Source organism: Myiozetetes cayanensis, unplaced genomic scaffold (genome assembly GCF_022539395.1).
Source record: "Myiozetetes cayanensis isolate MyiCay16 unplaced genomic scaffold, myiCay2020 scf1, whole genome shotgun sequence".
Classification (NCBI taxonomy): Eukaryota; Metazoa; Chordata; class Aves; order Passeriformes; family Tyrannidae; genus Myiozetetes; species Myiozetetes cayanensis.
In genome coordinates, this window is record NW_026086604.1 from 5,907,691 (window position 1) to 5,927,131 (window position 19,441).

At 36.7% G+C, this 19,441-nt stretch overlaps 1 protein-coding gene across 2 annotated transcripts in view; it reads left to right on the forward strand.

Annotated features, from left to right (window-relative positions):
* ZFAT (zinc finger and AT-hook domain containing) overlaps positions 1 to 19,018 on the forward strand; it is a 122,397-nt gene extending 103,379 nt beyond the window's left edge. For both annotated transcript variants that reach the window (XM_050306650.1, XM_050306642.1), the window contains 4 exons: positions 2,845 to 2,963; positions 4,650 to 4,776; positions 6,341 to 6,471; positions 17,805 to 19,018. In XM_050306650.1, the coding sequence (XP_050162607.1) occupies positions 2,845 to 2,963; positions 4,650 to 4,776; positions 6,341 to 6,471; positions 17,805 to 18,044 (617 nt within the window). In that variant the 3' untranslated portion in view covers positions 18,045 to 19,018. The remainder of the gene's footprint in view (positions 1 to 2,844; positions 2,964 to 4,649; positions 4,777 to 6,340; positions 6,472 to 17,804) is intronic.
* The last annotated feature ends 423 nt before the right edge of the window (positions 19,019 to 19,441 follow it).

Consider the following 19,441-nt stretch of genomic DNA (forward strand, 5'->3'; position numbering starts at 1 on the left):
GTGGGAAACATTTGCATTTGGAGGTGATAAACATGAATCTTTTTGAAGTTAAAAGTTTTCCTAATTGGAAATCAGATGATGTTCGCAAACACATCACTGTGGACACATTATGCACTGTGACAAGTCTGTACTTGTCATACATGACACTTGTGTGTCATACAAGTTATTAGATATTAGGAAGAAGTTCTTTACTGTGAGGGTGGTGAGGTACTGGTACAAGTTTCCCAGAGAAGTTGTGGATGCCCCATCCCTGGAAGTGTTCAAGGCCAGGTTGGATGGGGCTCTGAGCAACTTGGAGCACTGGGAGGTGTCCCTGCCCATGGCAGAGGGGTTGGGACAAGATGATATTTGAGGTCCCTTCCAACCCAAACCATTCTATGATTCTATGTGTTTCTGAGCTGTTTGGGCCAGGAGTTGCACCCCGCTGTCTGAAAAGCTTCTGTTTAGTTCCAATTTACTGTATTCATAGATCTGAAAGCAATTTCGGAAAATTATTCATGTATTCATATAAGGGAAGAAGACCTTTCAGACCTGATATTAAACAAATCCTTTGAAATGAAAGGTCTATAGATGAAAAGGAAAAGGCAAGAGAACTAGCAAGCAAGAGGATTTGGAAAGAAATTGAGGAGGGAAAGTAACAAAGATTAATATCTAATAAAAGCTGTCTATATCTATTCAGATTGTATTCTGCTTGTTTTAAGTTACCCACTGAGCCCAGAGTGAATTCCCTCACACTTGCTCGTCTCCTCTACTCTCAGCTGGGTTTTGACTGCATTGCAGGCACTGCAAATAATCTTAATTGGAAATATTTATATGGATGTAGACTGCTGGACTGTACTCAGGATTCCCAGAATGAGTTTATAAATAAATGAATGATTCATAGAAGGAACTGTGTTCATTTCAGCAACTGCATTGCCAAAGATAGACAGCAATATTTAATTTCTGAGCTTGTATTAGAAATTGGGATCACCCAGGATCAGAGAAATGCTTGGGATTTTGCAGTGTGTGTGTATGTTTCTTAGTTTAAATAGAAGTCTATGATCTGACATTTATTTTAGTATTTTAAAGTAATAAAGGAAAATAAATAGCATAAGAATTTGATGTATTCTGCAGAGGGTACAAGAGTATTAGATATGCATTGCCCACTAGTTTTTCTGCAAGGCCCTGCTCATTTGATAGCTTGTTTTTTGTTTTCTTTTGCTTCATGTTGGGCAAATCATATAAAATTTTCCCCAAATTGTTTCTTTTCTCTGCATGGATACTCTTTACCATCCATTGTTCTGTTTATGATGAGAGACAGATTTTCACTTTGTGTTTGTGCAGTGACTTATGCAGTACATACATGACAACCTATTTGTGGCCTCTATGTTCTGTTATACAAATATATACATGCTTTCTTTGGCCAGAAAATAATAGTTGTCTTATGGAGATTTTAGGTTAAAAGTAAAATGGAAAGCGATGTCAATGGAAGCAAGTTGTGGAACTACATAATATTTGTGTGCAGTATTTTGCTGCAGACATCAGTTTTGGTCTTAAAAGTAGTTAAGGTGTGTAATTCATTGACTTTGTATGTCACCTATTATTTTAAAGAATTATGTAGAAATTAATTTTTCTGAGCTTTTGTATCAAGTCACTGACATGGATTTATGTATTACCAATTTAATTTTATACTTCTGTTATTTGTTCTTTAATTAAAACCATAATGACAAAAGTTACAGATTTAATTTACCTGGTGTGTTGTTATAACAGATTCGATATCAAAGTAATGTGGAAAAGTGTTCACTGTTTCACTCCAATGGCTTTTTCCTAATGCTACAGATTGGTGTGAAATTAATATGTAATTTCATTTTCTGTAACTGATTATATCTTTGTTCTAATCTGAACTTTTTGAGTGAAACTATTTCAGTTTTGTTTAAGATGGAGTACTGAGCATCTTCTGTAACAGTAAAGTTTGGTAAAGGCCTATAATAGAGAGCAAAGAGGAGGATTTTTAGAGGAATAATTAGTGTTGGTGAAATACCCTAGTGGCTCTGTGTAGTTATATTCTGTTTTATCAAAATAAAAAGTTTATTTCTTTTCACCTGGTAGAATACCATATGGTAGGTTTCTATTAATGTAAAATGGGATGGTTTTTTCTAATCACCTTATTCATAAAAGGCTGTGCAACCAGGTCTTGGCTTATAACCAGCTTCTGAGGGTCTGTTTGAAGCATTTGAACATGATGGGTAAGAATCATCATTTACCACAGTAATGTGGATTCAGCCATCTGGTATCACAGTTCCTAGGGTGGCATAAGGCACTTCCCCAGCCATTAGATTTGTTAGAGTTAGTTCTGGTCACCTAAAGCAACACTTTATCACATGCAGATTATTTTTATTCTGCTTTAGTCAACAGAGGGAAAAAAGAGAAATACTTATTTGCATAATTACAGGCAGCTGAGATCTGACACTTGGTCAAATGACTTTCATAAGAAAAATAAGTAAAAGCTGTTTAATCTAGTGTAGAAAATTTGATTCTTATGATTTTGTCATGCTCAGTTTTTTACCTGTAATGCTGCAAGCTGAGACAGAGAACATTGTGCTAAATTCATGCTAGGCATCATTTTATACACAGAAAACTTAGATTTACAGCTTTATATGTTAACATAAAACTCTCAAAAGAAAAGATAGTTGGGTGAAGATGACATTATGTTATTAACTCTTCCTAGTTTACTTTGATTATGTATCAAAAAGTATTAGTTTGTTTGGAACTTGAGAAATGGGGTCAATTCAAACGGTTTGTTACTGCCTTGAAAAAGAATTTCTATGAAAATAACTCAAGGAACTTATTTGTGTTTCCCTATAGGTGGCATTAAGTGTCCTGTTTGCAGCTTTGTGTACGGTACAAAATGGGAGTTCAACAGGCATCTTAAAAACAAGCATGGAATGAAGCTGGTGGAAAATGATGGGGAGACCAAGTGGGAGGTAAAGCAAAGTTGCCATGGCTTTGACCCTGAGATCTTTTAAAATTCTGGGGAGAAAAGGAAGGATGATAATAAGAACTATACAAAAATGTAGATTTGACTTCATGTAAGCTTAGATGGTCGTGTGATCTCATCTTCATTTGAATGCATACATGGCTATGACTGTTAAACTTTAATATATGGTAGGATTAACGACCTTGTAAATGCTTTTTTTTTGCACTTTAGCCCTCCAGTCCTCTATTTGCAGCAGAAGGTTCTAAAAAAAAAAAGTGAAATTGAAAAACTTACTGAATTTTTTATATGCCAAATATTAACTGGTGTTAACTACAAAATGAGCAAAGCTGAAAATTTATACTGAATTAATGAAAAAAACTTCTCTTTTGGTCCAGAGGAGGTTAGAATCTAGAATACTGATTTTGTAAATTGAACATCTGAAAAAATGGTAATGTTATATAGAGTCAGTCTTCTATCATTTGTTCTGTGGTTTCATCTTCAGTCCAAAGTATATGGAAAATGTGGATCCCTTCCAACTCAGACTGTTCTGTGATTCTGTGAAAATCACAGTATCTCTAAGATCAGACTTTAAAAAAAAGTCAAGTTAGACCTAAGAAACTGAGTTTGAAAAAACCCAAACAACCTGAATTTTCTTGATTTGGAGTGGGGTAGGACAGCTACCATGAGAGCACAATAGCCCTTTCAAGCTTTCCTCCATACACAGGACAATTTGTTCTAAAATGGAAACTCTTACCCTTACAGAGCAGAGCTGACTACAGATGCAGAGTCTGTGGGAAAACCACAGAGATTCAGACACTTTTATTTAAAAAATTACAGTTGGCAAGCTGAGTCTATTCCACTGCCTGGGTAGGCTGGTTTTGATGTTCAGTGAGAGGAAGAAGCCAGAAGTCAACTGCAGTTGGCTGACCTGCACAGTGTAAGACCTGTTATGCTAAATTTCAACCTGGCTCCCATTATGAGTCTAGTGCCTGATTTGTAAGAGCTGACCTGCAGATCTTGTCTAATAGTTATTGAGTAGCCACACACAGAAGGTTAAATCCTTGAAAAATACTAGAGTAGATTCTATTTGGACAGTTATTCAAAGAAGACAGGACAAGCATTTTAAAATGTCGTCCTTCAAAGTCTTGTATCCACATTTCAAATGATTCTCTGTACATTTTCCTAGTAAAATGCCCAAAGCTGAAAAAATTAGAGGGCATCCTGTGTTGCAGACACGTCTCTGCTTCTGAACTGGCTAGAAAGAAAGAGTCCCATCCGAGCAGGAGTACATATTAAGAGCTTGTCTTGAAAAACATAGTTTATGGAAAGGATAAGTTTTCTGAAACAAAATGCCATTTTCAAACTTGAGTCGTTTTACCAGATCTGTATTAATTTGGCTCAAAAGGTCCCTGCTAAACCCTGATACGATAGAAGTCTATTGTTAGTTCGAAAAGAACTGCAAGAAAAATGAAGTCAGGATAATTCAGCATATTTAAACAACTTTTGAAGTAGAATCTAGAAGAAAACTGTGGGATCATATCCTGACTCTCATGTAATATTCTTCTTGAATTCTGTTTCACACAGTATTTCTATAACTCTTGTTACAATACTTGTTGTCCAAGTCTCACTCTGTATTGTTCTTTAAATTGCTAAAATGAGATTATTCATGCCTTGTCTGGGTTTTGTTTCCAAGTTAACTGCTGAAGTTTCTGAAGAAGCATCCACTCAGTATGTCCATATCACAGAGGCTGGAGAAGATGTTCAAGGCACTCAAGCTGCTGTCGCTGCATTACAGAACCTTAGATATACTTCTGAGAATGGTAAGCTACCTTTTTTTTTTTTAGGTTGGAACACAAGATACATCTTTTTTTCATAAATAGCTAATTCTTTTGAGTATTCTGGGCAATAAAAGATCTCCTGTGATCTCCTATTAAAAATGATGAAATTAGTCATCCAGAACTTACTTCTGGGGGGCTATACTTTCTTTGAGGATAAATGAGAAATTACCATTCTTTATGAATTTCTGTATCCTTAAGTCATTAATGCTTATCACAGCCTGTTTTGCACTTTATTATTAGCTGTGTGGAATTTCCTGCCTCTATTATTAAATATACTGTGAAATCAGCTATCTTGGCAGAGTAGATGGTGTGTATCTAATGGCAATTCCCTGGCTATTATTTCTCTCCCTGCTTGAGGCAGCCAGACTGCAGGAGTGACATGGTGGAATAGCTCATTTACCACGTTCCCAAGGCAGTACTAACAAACTCAGTTTTGATGGCACACAAAACTAAGTGAGCTATTCTGTATCAGACCGAGGAAGAAAAGAGTGGTATTAGATAATGGTTGCTAAGGGAGAAATAACAAAAAATGGAGGAAAAGGAAAAAGTGTCCAGGTTTCTGAGAGTGGTAAAACATCAGAGACTAGAGGTTTGTTTTATGTTTTGTTTTTATATATATAAAACTAAGTAGTTATCAGAAGACGGCATTTTACAAATTGTTTACCTTCCTTGTCTTCATAGCTCATAATACAAATAAATAAATAAATAAAATAAACATGATCATGGAATATGCTGCACATGGCAGTTGTGACTTTAAGCACAAGGCTGTAGTTTTCAGAGTAGAACGATGTGCTTTTTAGTGCATCCAATTTCAGATTTTCTTCCAGCATATTCCCTCTCAGTATGAAAAACAGCAGCATTTTGCCTAAAGGCAGTTTTATAGGAAAGAAAGCAAGCATTTTTCAGTACTCAGATAAAATTGTTTTGTACGTAAATAACAAAATCTAACCACTTTCTGGTTTTAATTAAATTGTCTGACCTAGGTTCTCATCACAGTATCAACCTCAGTGTGAAAGGGTTTGGGGTTAAGAGATGGGATTTAATCTATTTGCTATCTCATTCCTAGTTCTAACAGTGATTAAAGCAAATATAAGGCAACTTTATATGACTCTGACAGTTTCTTTTGCTTTCTGACTGTGGTTATAGGTGTATATAGTCAGGTTCTGTTTGAGGTAAATGTCTGGCAAATACACACTTGGATTTGTAAAGTCTTGCAGCTTCACTAATTTGCAGTTACTGCTGTGAGTTGTGCCTGTTGTTTCTTATTCAATGTGTTCTTTTAGATGTCTTTCAAACAGGCATAAAAGTGATCAGTGTGGCTTCACCTGCTGATTTCAGGCATTCCCTGGGCACATTTGTTTTGTGAATATTTCCCTGCCATAGTGTCTGTTATTGGATTTTCTTGTTACTGAACCGTTTGAAATGTACAAACACTGAGTCGGGGCTAAGGCAGGAGGGGAAAGAGAGCCTGTTGTACCACTTAGGTTCATGTACCCTTAGAGCTGTTTTACTGTAATGATCTTATGGCTGCTATCTTTCTGATAAGGTGAAAGACTTGATCCAACGGCTGTAAACATCCTGCAGCAAATCATTGAGTTGGGTTCAGAGTCCCACGATGCCACAGCAGTTGCTTCTGTAGTTACGATGGCCCCTGGCACGGTGACAGTGGTAAAGCAGGTAAGAGCTCTTTTTCCTCTCCAAAGCAGATATATTTAATTTTCATGTATTTGTTGTGAAGTGGGTGTTACTTTACAAGGGCCAGATTTTACATGACCATGCAAGACATGCGTAGAATTTTTTCTGAACTGTTTTTTTTTTACTGTGTGTTGCCTGTATGTCTCTTTATATGTCTACACATATCCCTGTTTATACATATGTGCATATATATCTTTTTATATAGAAAAATGGATATATTTTTGTATGTATGTAAAATATGAGTGAATAAATACACATATATATGTACATTTGTATGCATGTGAAAATACAGTGCTTTTTTGAGCAGTGTGCCCAGGCAGTTAGTGCCATTGTTGTCTAAAAGAATCAGGAGGTCCTTGGTGCAGCAAGTAAAAGGACATAATTTTCAATCTGAGGTGCCTCTTGGGTTAAAACGTCATGACTCAGTATTTCCTCCTCACAGGTCTGCTAAGTTTGTTGCTTACGTTTTTCATTCTTCTCACTCCAAACTCCACTTATTCCTTCTGTTTCATCATAGGCCTTTGCTTATCCTTTTTCCTATTGTGTTCATCAATTCATTGGGCTCTCTGCACTCAATGTGGTTGATAGGTGAGAGAAGGAAAGTACATGAGAAATTTTAACTTCATGAAGAGTTTAGGTAACTCCTTTTATTTAAATGAACCAAAACTGATTATTTTGAGTGCTAGAGCTAACTTTTGAGTTCAGCATTTTTTGTAGCGTTGTGGTCATTAAGTTCATGAGAGCTTCACAGAAATGGGAAGTTCATAGTCTGTGGAATATCTGATAATTCCTAAACTTGCTGTCCAAATTTAATGGAGACAGAATTTCAAGACAGAGCAGTTTGAGATGTTCCTTTGAAATCCTTAACAGGTATTTTGATTAGAAACCCTATAAGAGTTTGGTGATGGGTTTTTTGGGGTTTTTTTTGGTAAAATAACAGATCCTAATTTGGAAACTAAATTCAGTCATTAAAGAGAAGAAACAGTTTAGTCCAATTTTGTGCAAGTTTCAAAACAACTTTTACAGTAGAGTAATTGCCAATGTGCATACTGTGCTATACATATGTTCTGTTTAAGGTTGAATGCAGCATTAGCCATTGGTGTTTGCCCTGTCTGTAAATGTTACTGAAACTGGTTCGTCCCTTAAAAATGCACCTTTTGATGCCTTTCTACTAAAAGTTTAGAAGAAAGGGGCTGCTAAAGTAGCAACTACCAAGAAGTAATATTTTGATATTTTAGTGTTATCAAAAATACATAATTTAAAAATCTGGTGATTCTTCCTCCTCCAGTTGTTAAATCTGATCAATGTCTGGTTCATCTTAAAATCTATCATCTTCATTGTTAGACCATCTGAATTTGCTGGTAGCTATTTGTAAGTAAATATTAATATTCCAAATTAATTTTCTTCCTTGCTTCTTAATCCATATTTCTAGCCTTTTGAGTTTACAAGCTGCTAAGCCTTGATCACTTATTTTTCCCTTGCCTTGTGTACATCAGTGACTCTCACTGATCTGATGTCAAACTCTTACAAGCCCCACTCCTATATCAAATGAAATACTGAATTCTTGGAGCACAGAATCTCTTTGCTGCTTTACTTTTTTATCTCCTCTCCCTCCCCACCCCATCACTTAAATCTTTTTAATATAAAGCAGCTTTTTTCCCCTACTTCTAAATGGCACAGAAGCAAAATCAGTGAAGAATTCAGATACCTCTCAAGCTGAGTGATGTTGCGCTACCTCTGTTTACGATGACTTTTGCTAAGGATTTACACTGATGCTCAAGGCACTGTTCCTCTGTGAACATGTTTCTTGCCTGTTCTGAAATACCTGCTCATTTCTTTCTCTGGTAGCCCCAGTACTCACTCTGTGTGTGCAGGAGTTTGCAGATCTGTGATTTCCCAGGGGAGGATCAGGTCACTGCTCACTGACCTTTAATGGACTTTGTGGAGGCACAGCAGGGACCAGGGGACCTCTGCAGATGATGATGATGATGATCTATCTTTTTAAATTTTTTTTCTATCATTTTTCTATGTTGTTATTTTTTATATAATTCAGTGTTTTATCAAAGTCTGTCTGTTCTGTTATAGAGCTGTAGTTACTTTCCAGCCTGTCTTCTCACCAGAAGATTGCTCTGGAATTACGGGCACCCTCATTTGTAATCTGAGGGAAAGAAGTCTTTAAATGTTATTAACATGACTTACTGCTTCCCTGTTCAGGACAAGATTTTTCTTCAGTACAGAGTTGCTTTCTGTGGGATATCCCTCACTTGTACCTACGACTATGTCAGGTTTTAACTGTAGTAGGTTCCTAACTGTTAACCTTGAAGTGACCTTAAGACGTGCATGTTTCACTTTCCTTCTGAAAAACTCATTCCAAACTTTCTTCTATGACCTTCAGCTTCTCTTGTGGATTGTGAGACAAAGAATTCATTCAGGGTGTCAGCAATATATCAACATCATCTGTCACTGAATTTCCACTCTTGTACTTTAATGGCCTCACCGAGTCCTTGCTTAGCAGCTTGGTCCATTTTTTTTTCCTTAACATTTATTGTAGTTCTGATTTTTATCATGTTAGATTTGTTTTTTTCTTTTTTCTCTAAGGACGTACATTATCCATTTTTTATTTTAGTTCTTACCTTCATATCTCATTTTTAGCTAACCCTTCCATGTTGCCTTCATATTTCTCTATTACCACCAAGAAATTTCTTCTCAATCATAAATTACTAGAATGTTTTTAAAAGTATTTTTTTGCTGTAAATGTTACACTGCAGTGTTCCTATTTTTGTCTTCCATTTCCTCCATGGAAATTTTTTTCTCCCACAGTTGTCCTTTCCTTACTTTTCACTCATAAAAGTCCCATTTACACTTAATCCTTAAAATTATGTGTGAATCCAGCTGCATCTGTCAGTAGTGCTATCATCCTCATGCTTTAGCCCTTCCCTAACCTGTGTGCTTACATACCTTCAGTGTGCTGTACTTGTAGAGATTCAGGGTAATGCAAGACTTTTGCCTGCAGAAACAAATTGTCTTTAGCTGCAAGTCCTTTTCAGCATCTTGGAACATTTCTGATGTATTAGTTAAGTCTAACCAGTGAAAGTTTAAAATTGTTTTTGACTAGGTCACAAAACAGAAAGGATACCATGGTTGAGGGATTCTTCTGTGAAATTATTGTTCTGGGTTGCTTGTAGTCTTACTGCAAGTATCTTAAATTATGAGCACACATGATGGACCTGACAGTAAGATCAGATTGTCTCTTCAAAGCTCCCAGCTCCTGAATTGCATGTTGAGAAGAAAAATATTTCAGTTATGACTTTGGAAACTTCTTGCTTTTTGTTCATCAGAATGATTTTATAAAAGAAAGTGCTTTGATAACATAAAAATAGCCAGTCCCAGCCTGGCTCAGGATTCAGCCTATGATTTTAAATCCCAAAAAAGCAAAGCTATCCTTGCGATTGGGAAATAGGACTCACTGTTTGCTCTGATAGTGTCATATGTATAGGAGCTTTCAAAGTTTGTGTCTAGAGCCTGAAATGATTTTAGGTTATTATTGACTGCAAGTCAGTACTCTAATCAGTTATCAAAGTTTAACTTTTTCGTATATCTAACTGGGGAGAAATCTTGTTGTGTGACAGCTATGAAAACATACAGCTGCTAAGGAATGCAGTATATAACAAATGCCCGAGAAAAAAAAAAGTTAATAATGTAATAAAGTTTTACCAATATGATCAGAGACTGGCAAAAATCCACTCTGAAGCTTTGATCACAGCATGGCAGGAGTGTATCCTTGTCAGTTTGAGTCCTTTGCAGTTACTAGTATCCAGTCTGGATCTTTTTCTGAAATGAAGAGCTAATGGAGATATTTCTTTATAGCATGACATTTGAGTTGTTCTGCACTGCTTAAAGACCAAAAAAGTAATGAGGTGGGGGAAAGGAGAGAGGAAAGAGTGTTAAGTTTGAAGAGGAACAAGGAAAGAGGCTAATAAATGCTTAGAAAAGGGAGGAAATGCTGTTCATAGTGGATGGTAAACATAGGCAGGAGAAGGGGAGAAAGCAGTTTTGTGGGAACAGAGCACGAAGCAAGGTGGAAGCACTGGAAGTGTAAACCAAGACACTTCCTTTCTGCTCATTTGACTCTCTGTGTCCTATTACAAATGTACTTTTGCCCTTGTGCCTGAGGGTGGAGATTGATTCATTTGGGTTTTTGTTTATTTTGCTAGCAGAGGCTGTTCAATCCATTATTTATATAGGTGGACTATTTTCCTAGCTCACATGCTGAATATAAAGGCAGGATTGGAGGATGAGCAGTCATGCCAGTATCTCAGACACCCTTGATTTACAGTCTCTCTGTTCAGAGACTTGTTTTTCACACAATGTATCTGTCTGTTGACTGGAACAGAGACAAAGAGTGTTTAACTACAAACTGCCTTGATATATAGTTCTTTCTTTTAGTTTGTGTACATCAAATAAGGATGTTGATTGTTCCTTAAGAAGTTTGTTCCAAGTTAAACATTTGTTTGATTTAAATACTGCGTTACTTGTGAAGAAACATTTCCCTCAGAAATGAGCACCCCTGATATCTTATTTTTTTGCAGAGGAAACTCTTTCAGTGTGTAGTGTCTGTTAAATTATTCTTCAGAGAGACAAGATTCAAAGTGAATTTTTATGGTTTCACAATATATGAACATCCTTAAAAGTTTAGTTCCAGAATCCCTCACTGCATTGTCCAGAACATCAGAAGAGTTGCCCCTTCTTGGTCTGTGTCCATCAGTTTTTTGTTTATAGTTGTTCTTCCATTTCCATTGTTTGTTAGTGGGAATGTGTAATGATAGCAAGATACTTTCTGATTTAATTCATTTATTTTTCATCATTGCAGTGTATTTCTTGTACCAGATCTCTTTGACACAAAGAGTAGAATGCACGTACAGGTCTTTGTCCAAATATGAGTTTTTATTTTTGCATCATTTTATTTTGCAGCCAGAGCAGTAGGATTTTATATTGGTATATGCTGTAGTAACCAGTTAAATTTAGTTGCATGTTATCTATTTTTCAGGCTTTTTTTCATTAGGTAGTGATGGACAAATTTGCTGGTAATTTGCTGTGTTTAGGCCTGTGATACTGTGTTGAGTCTGTGTGCTCTAGAGCCAGCACTTCAAGCTCACTCTGAAGATGGCTAAGAAGATTCTATTAATCACTATCCATTGTTATTAATCACTAAGGTGATTATATCAGCCTTTCTGCACAGTTGTTCATCAGCAGTCCACTGCACTGTTCACCCTTGTGGGGTTCCTTTCCTGTTGTTCAGGGCAGAAAGCTGATCTCCTCCTCAGGTAGGCCCTTGGGCCTTGCCTGCAGGTGATTATCTAAATGGTACCGATTTGTTCTGCATGATGACTCTTATATGGTCTCTTATTTCAACCACTTAGCTAAAATGGTTGTCCAAGCTATCATTATTTTATGCTACAGTTAACTCTGATAGTCTTTTTTCTGACGCTCACAGATTATGTTTTTTCCCTTTTATATTCCTTTAGAAAAATTCAAAGATGACTTTCTCTCCTTCTCTTGACATCACACTCTCTTATTCTGCTCACTTGATGTTCCTTCTTTGCCACATCAAATGAAACCTTGTTTTCCTTTCCAAGGCTTTTTACTCCTTTTCTGACTTAGACTCCCCTTTCTCATTAGCTGTAAAGATTTTGACTCCTACCCTTGCGCAGTCCATGAAGATTTAATTGCTCATTACTTTTTTTCAGACAAGTTTCCTAATGCCTTCTTCCATATTGTGCTTAGTTATGTGAATTTTTAATGAGGAGCAATTTGTACCTCATTGTCTTGTCTCAATTACTTGTCAAAAGTATGATGACAGTAATGATGACAGTAATTATCTGTGGATATGCTATTGGTGTATTAATACTAATGCCTATCACACAGAGCTACCACCGTCTCATTTATGTTGTACTCCCCCACCTCCCTTTTTCCGTGTCTGCTTGCTGTCTCTTCTTTTATACTGAATTCATAAGGCCTTTGGGGCATGAACTACTCTTTGCATGTAACATAGCTGATACAAGGTCCTGATCCAAAGCACTACTTTCATATTAATAGTAAAAAGCAGTAGTTGGCTGCTGAATTTTTTTCTCCTTTTCTCCACTCAGGAATATGAGACAGGACTGATGTTCTTACTACTCTCTAGACTGAAGTGAAGGGTTAAATTTATTTCTGAAAAGCATAGTGAACTATTTTCAACCTAGGTATAATGTGCTCTGAAGAATAAGTATATCAACTATTACAATAACTAATCAGATCTTTATCAGAGGATAACCAGGAAACACTGGATTTCCGTGCATTTCACCCTTTATTTTAGTTCCTTTCATCCTTTTATTCTGTGATCTCTTCAGGCTCCATTAAAATCCTGCCATGCTAAGTCACTTTCTTCAAAGTGACAGCAGTAGGAGTACACAGCAACGATTACACATCAGCTCAAAGCAGATCACAGAGCAGAGTTTTGTAGTGTAACACATCTTCTAAAGTAAATATCTAATATCAGCATGACTGTCACGTCACATTGTGCTTCAGCAACACACCCTGTATTTCAGTCTGGCTGGGATTGGTACCTGCAGGATGGTGGATGCCAGGATGTGGAGTTTTATATATGTTGAATGTCAAGTTTGGAGTTGCTTTAGAACATGGAGCAATTTGATGCTTCCCGTGATGGCACCAGCAAAGGAAAGCGTTAACTGGGGCAGATGGCCCTTTTTCCTCAGCCTTTTTGGAGTTCTCAACATCTCTGTAACATACAGATAAAATCTCATGTCAAGATCATTGTCCTGTTAGAGCTCTTAAAACTATGTCAATGTTTTGAGGTCATTGTGTCTCTCTGTCAGAATATATTCAAGCAGCCAATTACTAAAACTTTTTCAAAATCTGCACCAGCTGTATCAAGGTTTGTTTGATGCCTTGCAGTTTTTATTTTATGCAAAGCAAGTCTTTCATACTCAAGTCTCTTATTATTCTGAAACCATTGTGCGCCAGATTGTTTTGTAGCTCATTATAGAGATTCATATGATCAAATTGCAGTGTTTTCTGTGTGTCTTTTTCACACAATATAACTATATGTAAACTAGAACTGAGAGAGTTCAGATTATTCAAACAATACTGAACAGTACTTGTAGGCACTGATGTCATCTGGCACGTCACATATCCAGGTGCTCTCTGTGATCTGAAATGCTTATAATTCACCTTTCATTTTAATCCTTTTAGTAGGTATTCTGTATATTTTCTTACTGGTGTTTTATGATATAAATAGGAGCATCTGTAACCTAGTGTAAGGTTTTGAAAATCTGAAAAATGCCTGTGATTAAATTTTTTTTCTTGTGGTAAACTGAGACGCAGCATTGAATCTGAAATCAAGGGAGAGATTCCACAGAGGATTTGGGGACGGGCCCAGCAACACTGTGTTAAACACTACAGATCTGCAACTCCTGCTGACTTCAAATAAAATCAAAGATACTACATTATTTCACAGGATGAGCTCTAAAATAAGGAAAGGGCTTTAGCATCTTACTGCAAATATTTTCTTTCCTACTTTTCAGAAAAGGGAAGAGGTGTATTTTCCTTAATGGCTTGAATTAATTTATTTCAAAATAAAAAAAGGCCTTCTTGCTTTGAGAGGAAGAGATTGCTCTAAGAGAGACTCATTTTTAATGACTACTTACATGCATTTGGATGGTCCTCGGATATGTAAATTAAAACATTTGGAATTTAGGAACGTTGAGCTTCTCATGAAAACACGGTGATAAAAGCCCCATTGGCTTTTGTGGAGACAGATTAAGTTAATAAAGAATATTTATGCAGGTACTGACTTGATTTAATATGCCAGCTGTGTGTGGCTTCAGCTCCTTGCCCTCATTCTTTAATGAAGGATAAGCAGACAGATGCTTTTCAGCTGGCTCTCAAACAGCGAAGAGGTCTTGGATGCCACTCTTCAAAAGATTTCAGATGCCAATAAAAAGAACTGAGTGTAGTGACTTCATTCATTCTGATGGCAGCTGTCCCACTGTTTCATCAATTTGAGGGATGTAGATTAACATTTTGAGATTATTCCCTGTGGAACAATCTAATAGGAACCAAACAGAAGCATGTAAACATTGAACTGATTTGAAATGTGAATATCCCAAATAATGTGGTGATTTGTCAAACTAAAAGGATTACAGATAGCTGTCCAAAAAGGATACTGGAGGCTAGAAGCACCAGAAATAAGGGCATTAGTCTTCTTTACCCTGCATGACAAGGGTAATAAACCCACATGGATAAAGTCAGGTAGGGAGGTTAAATTAACTTTCTTTATTGGCCATTTTCATTTCAAAAGCATATAAAACTGAGTAAGTATTAGATTGCTGCCATTGTATTGAATGAGTTTCTGGTTTCATTTCATTTTCTTGTCAACTTTGTTTTATTTATTTTCCTTTCTTCATTATTTATGTACATTCACAAAACTATATTTACAATTATTTATGGGTTTTGATTTAGAGTGACTATGGTGAAATCCATCTCATATTGTGTTGTGCATTCTCACAGCTCTTGGCAAATGCAGTGTAATTTTTCTGGCCTGAGGCATGTTGTTAGAGGTTTATGTGAAGTGCACTAAAACAAGAGAAGATAGTGTATATTACATAATTAAAGGGCCACATTTTAGACACCCCTATTCCTGTATTTGTTTGAGCATCTCTAAAATCAAGGGCTGTAATTGTGAGCTGATTCATAACAAGCTGTGAGACCCTAATTATCTAACGTTTTTGACTGCAGCTTCCTATCTGAATTCACTAATGATTAGACTTTTCTCTGCCCATTGCAATCTTCATTAGCAGATCTTGTGCATGTCCTAACTTTCACACAGGAGCTGACATGAGCCCGTAACCTCAGGAAGGAGGGGAGAACAGTCAGGAAAAGAGAGTATGGTGTATGAATTCACCAAAGCTCTATTGCTTTAGGTAGGACTTAGGGTTTCTTTAGTAATTAAGAAAAAAAAAAAAGGGGTGCATTAGGAGGAACAAGGGAAGAAAGTTTATATGCTGTGGGGTTTTTTCATGATTTTGCTTTTTGAGGAGAGGCTCAAGCTTCCATTCGTAAGGGGTATGTTGGTGAAAGGGGCGAAATCTGACAGGGACAGATAGTGATAGGACAAGGGGGAACACTTTTAAACTGAAAGAGGAGAGATTTAGATTAGGTGTCAGGAATAAATCCTCTGAGGGTAGTGAGGCACTGGAACAGGTTGCCCAGAGAAGTTGTGGATGCCCCATTCCCTGGGAATGTTCAAGACCAGTCTGGATGGGTTGGAAGATGCCCATGGCAGAGGGGTTGGAACTAAATGATGTTTAAGTTCCCTTCCAATCCAAACCATTCTGTGATTAGGTGACTCTTTGATTCTATGATACCCATATTTTGCGACAACATAAATTGGTTTTCTGAGGGTTGGTTGCAAATTCTGTTATGTCAAGGGAAGCGTCACCCACTTGTGTAGGTTGTTAAGCTTGAACTTCAGCAGAAGCTGTTTAAAGTAACTTTCAGATAAAATGTTCAGATATGCTTGGTAAAAGAAACAGAATGTGAAAAAGACTTTATCCCATTCCTATATTTTTATCCCTATAATCTGAATCCTGTGCAACAAAGCCAGAGTCAGCGTCAGTAGGTACGATTGTGCTGTTGCATTAAGGTCGATGACAATGGCCAGATTCCCTTAAGATGTTAAATCTTTCACCAGATAATATCCACATATATTTCATCAATATATTACAGCCATACTGACTTGGGGACCTCTGAATAATTTAAAACCTGAACATGCTCATTATTGTTCAGGAAAAACCTTTCTATAGCCTGATGAATTGAGTGAGGGTTCAAAGTGATATGAAGTCCTGAGGGGTTTGTGTGTCTCTGAAATCTTCTTCAACTGACAGATATTTTAAACACGAAATAAAAAAAGTTAAAAGCAAAGTCACTGTATAACAAAAGGATTGGGTACTCTAGGAAAAAAATGAATGAGCAAAGAGCACTGGGGAAACATATAAAACTGCTTTTTCTCCTTGCTGCCCTCTGAGGGATCAAACTGATCCTTGGAATCCATGTTGTAGTTCTTCCCTTCTGTTCCCACTGTACTCTTAAACAACATTAATCCTAATTATATTTTTTTGAACTTAATTGTTCTACTACTACTGTTTACTTTTGAGTCACCTTCTAAGTAAAAAAAATTCACCTTTTCTAATTTGCATAATTTAGATTCCACACTTTGTAGAATCTACCATGTTTGACCTGTTCTTTTTAAGGTCACTTGTGTGGTCAGTGCTGCAGGACCACACTGTGGTCCAGTGAACTGAATCAAAGAATCCCAGAATGGTTTGGGATGGAAGGGACCTTAAAGATCGACTCATTCCAACCTTCCTACCATTGGCAGGGACACCTTCCACTAACAAATGCCTTTGCATACTGAAGAATTGATGTTCCATTCTCTCCTCAAGAAGAGATTATTTTACCACTAACACTCGAGAGAATGCATTTCCTCCACAAGACTTACAGTTTTCTGGTATTTTTATCCTCCCCTGGATACTTTCCTTGAAAATTTTACATGGATCTGGTAGAGAATTAAGATTTGTTCTTGAATTCTGGTACATACTGTATTTCAATACTTGACAGGCAGCTGTATGAACTCGTTGAAATCCCACACTGAATGATGTTGCTTTTTTTCATTTTGACAAGAAGCAAAATGTTCAGTAAAAATTCTGTTATTTTCAATTGCTTCTGTCACTCTCCTTTCAATACTGTACATATTGCTGCCTCACAAACAGTAGGCCTTAGGAATCTATTTCAGTAATATTTACGTTTCACAGTTTTCCAATAAAAGTCCGTTAAGGTTTGCAATGAAGTTTGTACTTCTATGAGACCTGGTTGACCTAGGGAAAAAAAGAAATGGGTGCAGTTTTTTCATGTGGTTTTGTATGGATTCTCATCTCAGTGCTAATAGAGGAGTTGTTTTACTCCAGATTTATTTAAATAGGAGCAGTTTTGAATGAACGGCTGCTGAGAGATTAAAGACCGATGCTCCTGGAACTCTGCAGCTCTCTGTGCACTTAACTTAGATGCTGTATTACTGCTTTCATTATTCTGCCTTGCTATACAGTCATTCATCAAAAGTGATCACTTTCTGTAAAACTGACATTTTATTTCAAAACTGTGTGATTGCTAAGTCGTGTGCTGTATTTGCGTTAATCATCACAATACCTAGTACTTACTGGAAAGGTGAAATTTCTGTAACCTCTCCAATTTCTCCTTAGGTAAAAGAAGAGGAGCAATCAGCCAATCACACCTTGATGATTCAAGAGACACTGCAGCAGGCGTCAGTGGAGCTGTCTGAGCAGCATCACCTGGTGGTCTCATCAGATGAAGTGGAGGGGATTGAGACAGTGACTGTCTATACACAAGGTGGAGAGGCTTCTGAATTCATTGTTTATGTTCAGGAAGCTGTACAGCCTGTGGAGGAACAAACTGTGGAACAATCAGTGCAGGAACTCTAGAGAATACTGTTCAAAGGAGACGGCTACTTGATTTGTAAAAAAGTTTTGGGTTTTTTGTTGGTTTTTTTGTTGTTTTTTTCCCAAACAAAAGCAATCAAGCTGATGGATTTTCATTTAGTTTGTGAAGTGATCTAACTGGTTGGATTGTATGAGTAACTTAGACATTATGAGCAAAACCACCTCAGCCTTTTTTTTTTTCTAAAAAATGGTCATATTTTGAGGAAAAAGTATTCTCCCCCTTCTTAGAAGATCTCTCACTTGATTCCTGTCAATCCTCACAAATATCGTTTGTTCAAAGCTGTGGTATCCCATGATAATAAAAATCCATAAAGGTAGCTAGAATGTCTAGAAAAGCCCATACATCCCATTTTGTACACACTTCATATGTGGTTGACTTGACTGGAAGCAAAATTGTTTTTTCTTTGAATTAAAAGAGCCTCTTATTTCTGAGTACATGCTTAGGAAGTGTCTGCAAAGTTGTGGTTCTAACTCAAACAAAGGTTCAAGACTTTAATTAGAAATGTACCACGGGTGGACTGTAGTTTGTACTTGTGAGGTGATCCTTTGAGTTTGGGAGGTATTTAAAGCCATATGTGATAATTCTGGGTACCAGTAGGATGACTGTTATTTAGATATTTGAATAATGGTAACTCTTTACCATGAGATGAAACCAAATCTGTCAAATTAAGGAAATATTCTTTTGTTTTTAAGAAAAAAAATATATTCAAAAGATTTGTAAATGCTATAAGACATGTATGTTCATATGTTTTAAACAGACATGCTTGTAAATACGATTGTGTGAAAAAACTTGTACAAAAAGCTAAAGTAAATATTGACAAGAATCTAGATATTCTTAATTATGCATGTATATAGTTCCAGATTTTTCTTCATGAATCTTGAATTGTTTCTGGCTTAATATTTTTAAATTTGAACTATAAAAGTTATTAATAACAAAATTGTCATGTTTTCTTCTAGTGCTCTAATTTATTAAGTGCTGGTTTCCCTTTCACAGCTGAGTAAAAACGTGCTGGTTTACACTGACTCTGACAAATTATTCCTCTATTTAGTAGTGTTTAATCAAGAAAATGGCACCATGAAGTCCAGGCAGACTTTTCTATGTGATTGAACTTATTTGTGGCTGTTCTGGGTAGAAAAGTGGATGAAAGCTTTTTACAAAGTGGATGCAATGCAGTGAGTTGGTTTTCTGCCTCCTCTGAGTCTTCTGGGTTCTCTCAGTGCTGAACAGAATCAGTGGTAGCTTCTCCCTTAACCGTGGTGATAGAGAATTTAAATTTGTTCATGGAAAAGAACTGAGAGTTGTTTGGCTTTGATGGCAGCTGCGTGTCCTCAGGTTTAGTCTTGAAAGTGCACCAGAAGCCCCCGGGATGTTAAGGTTG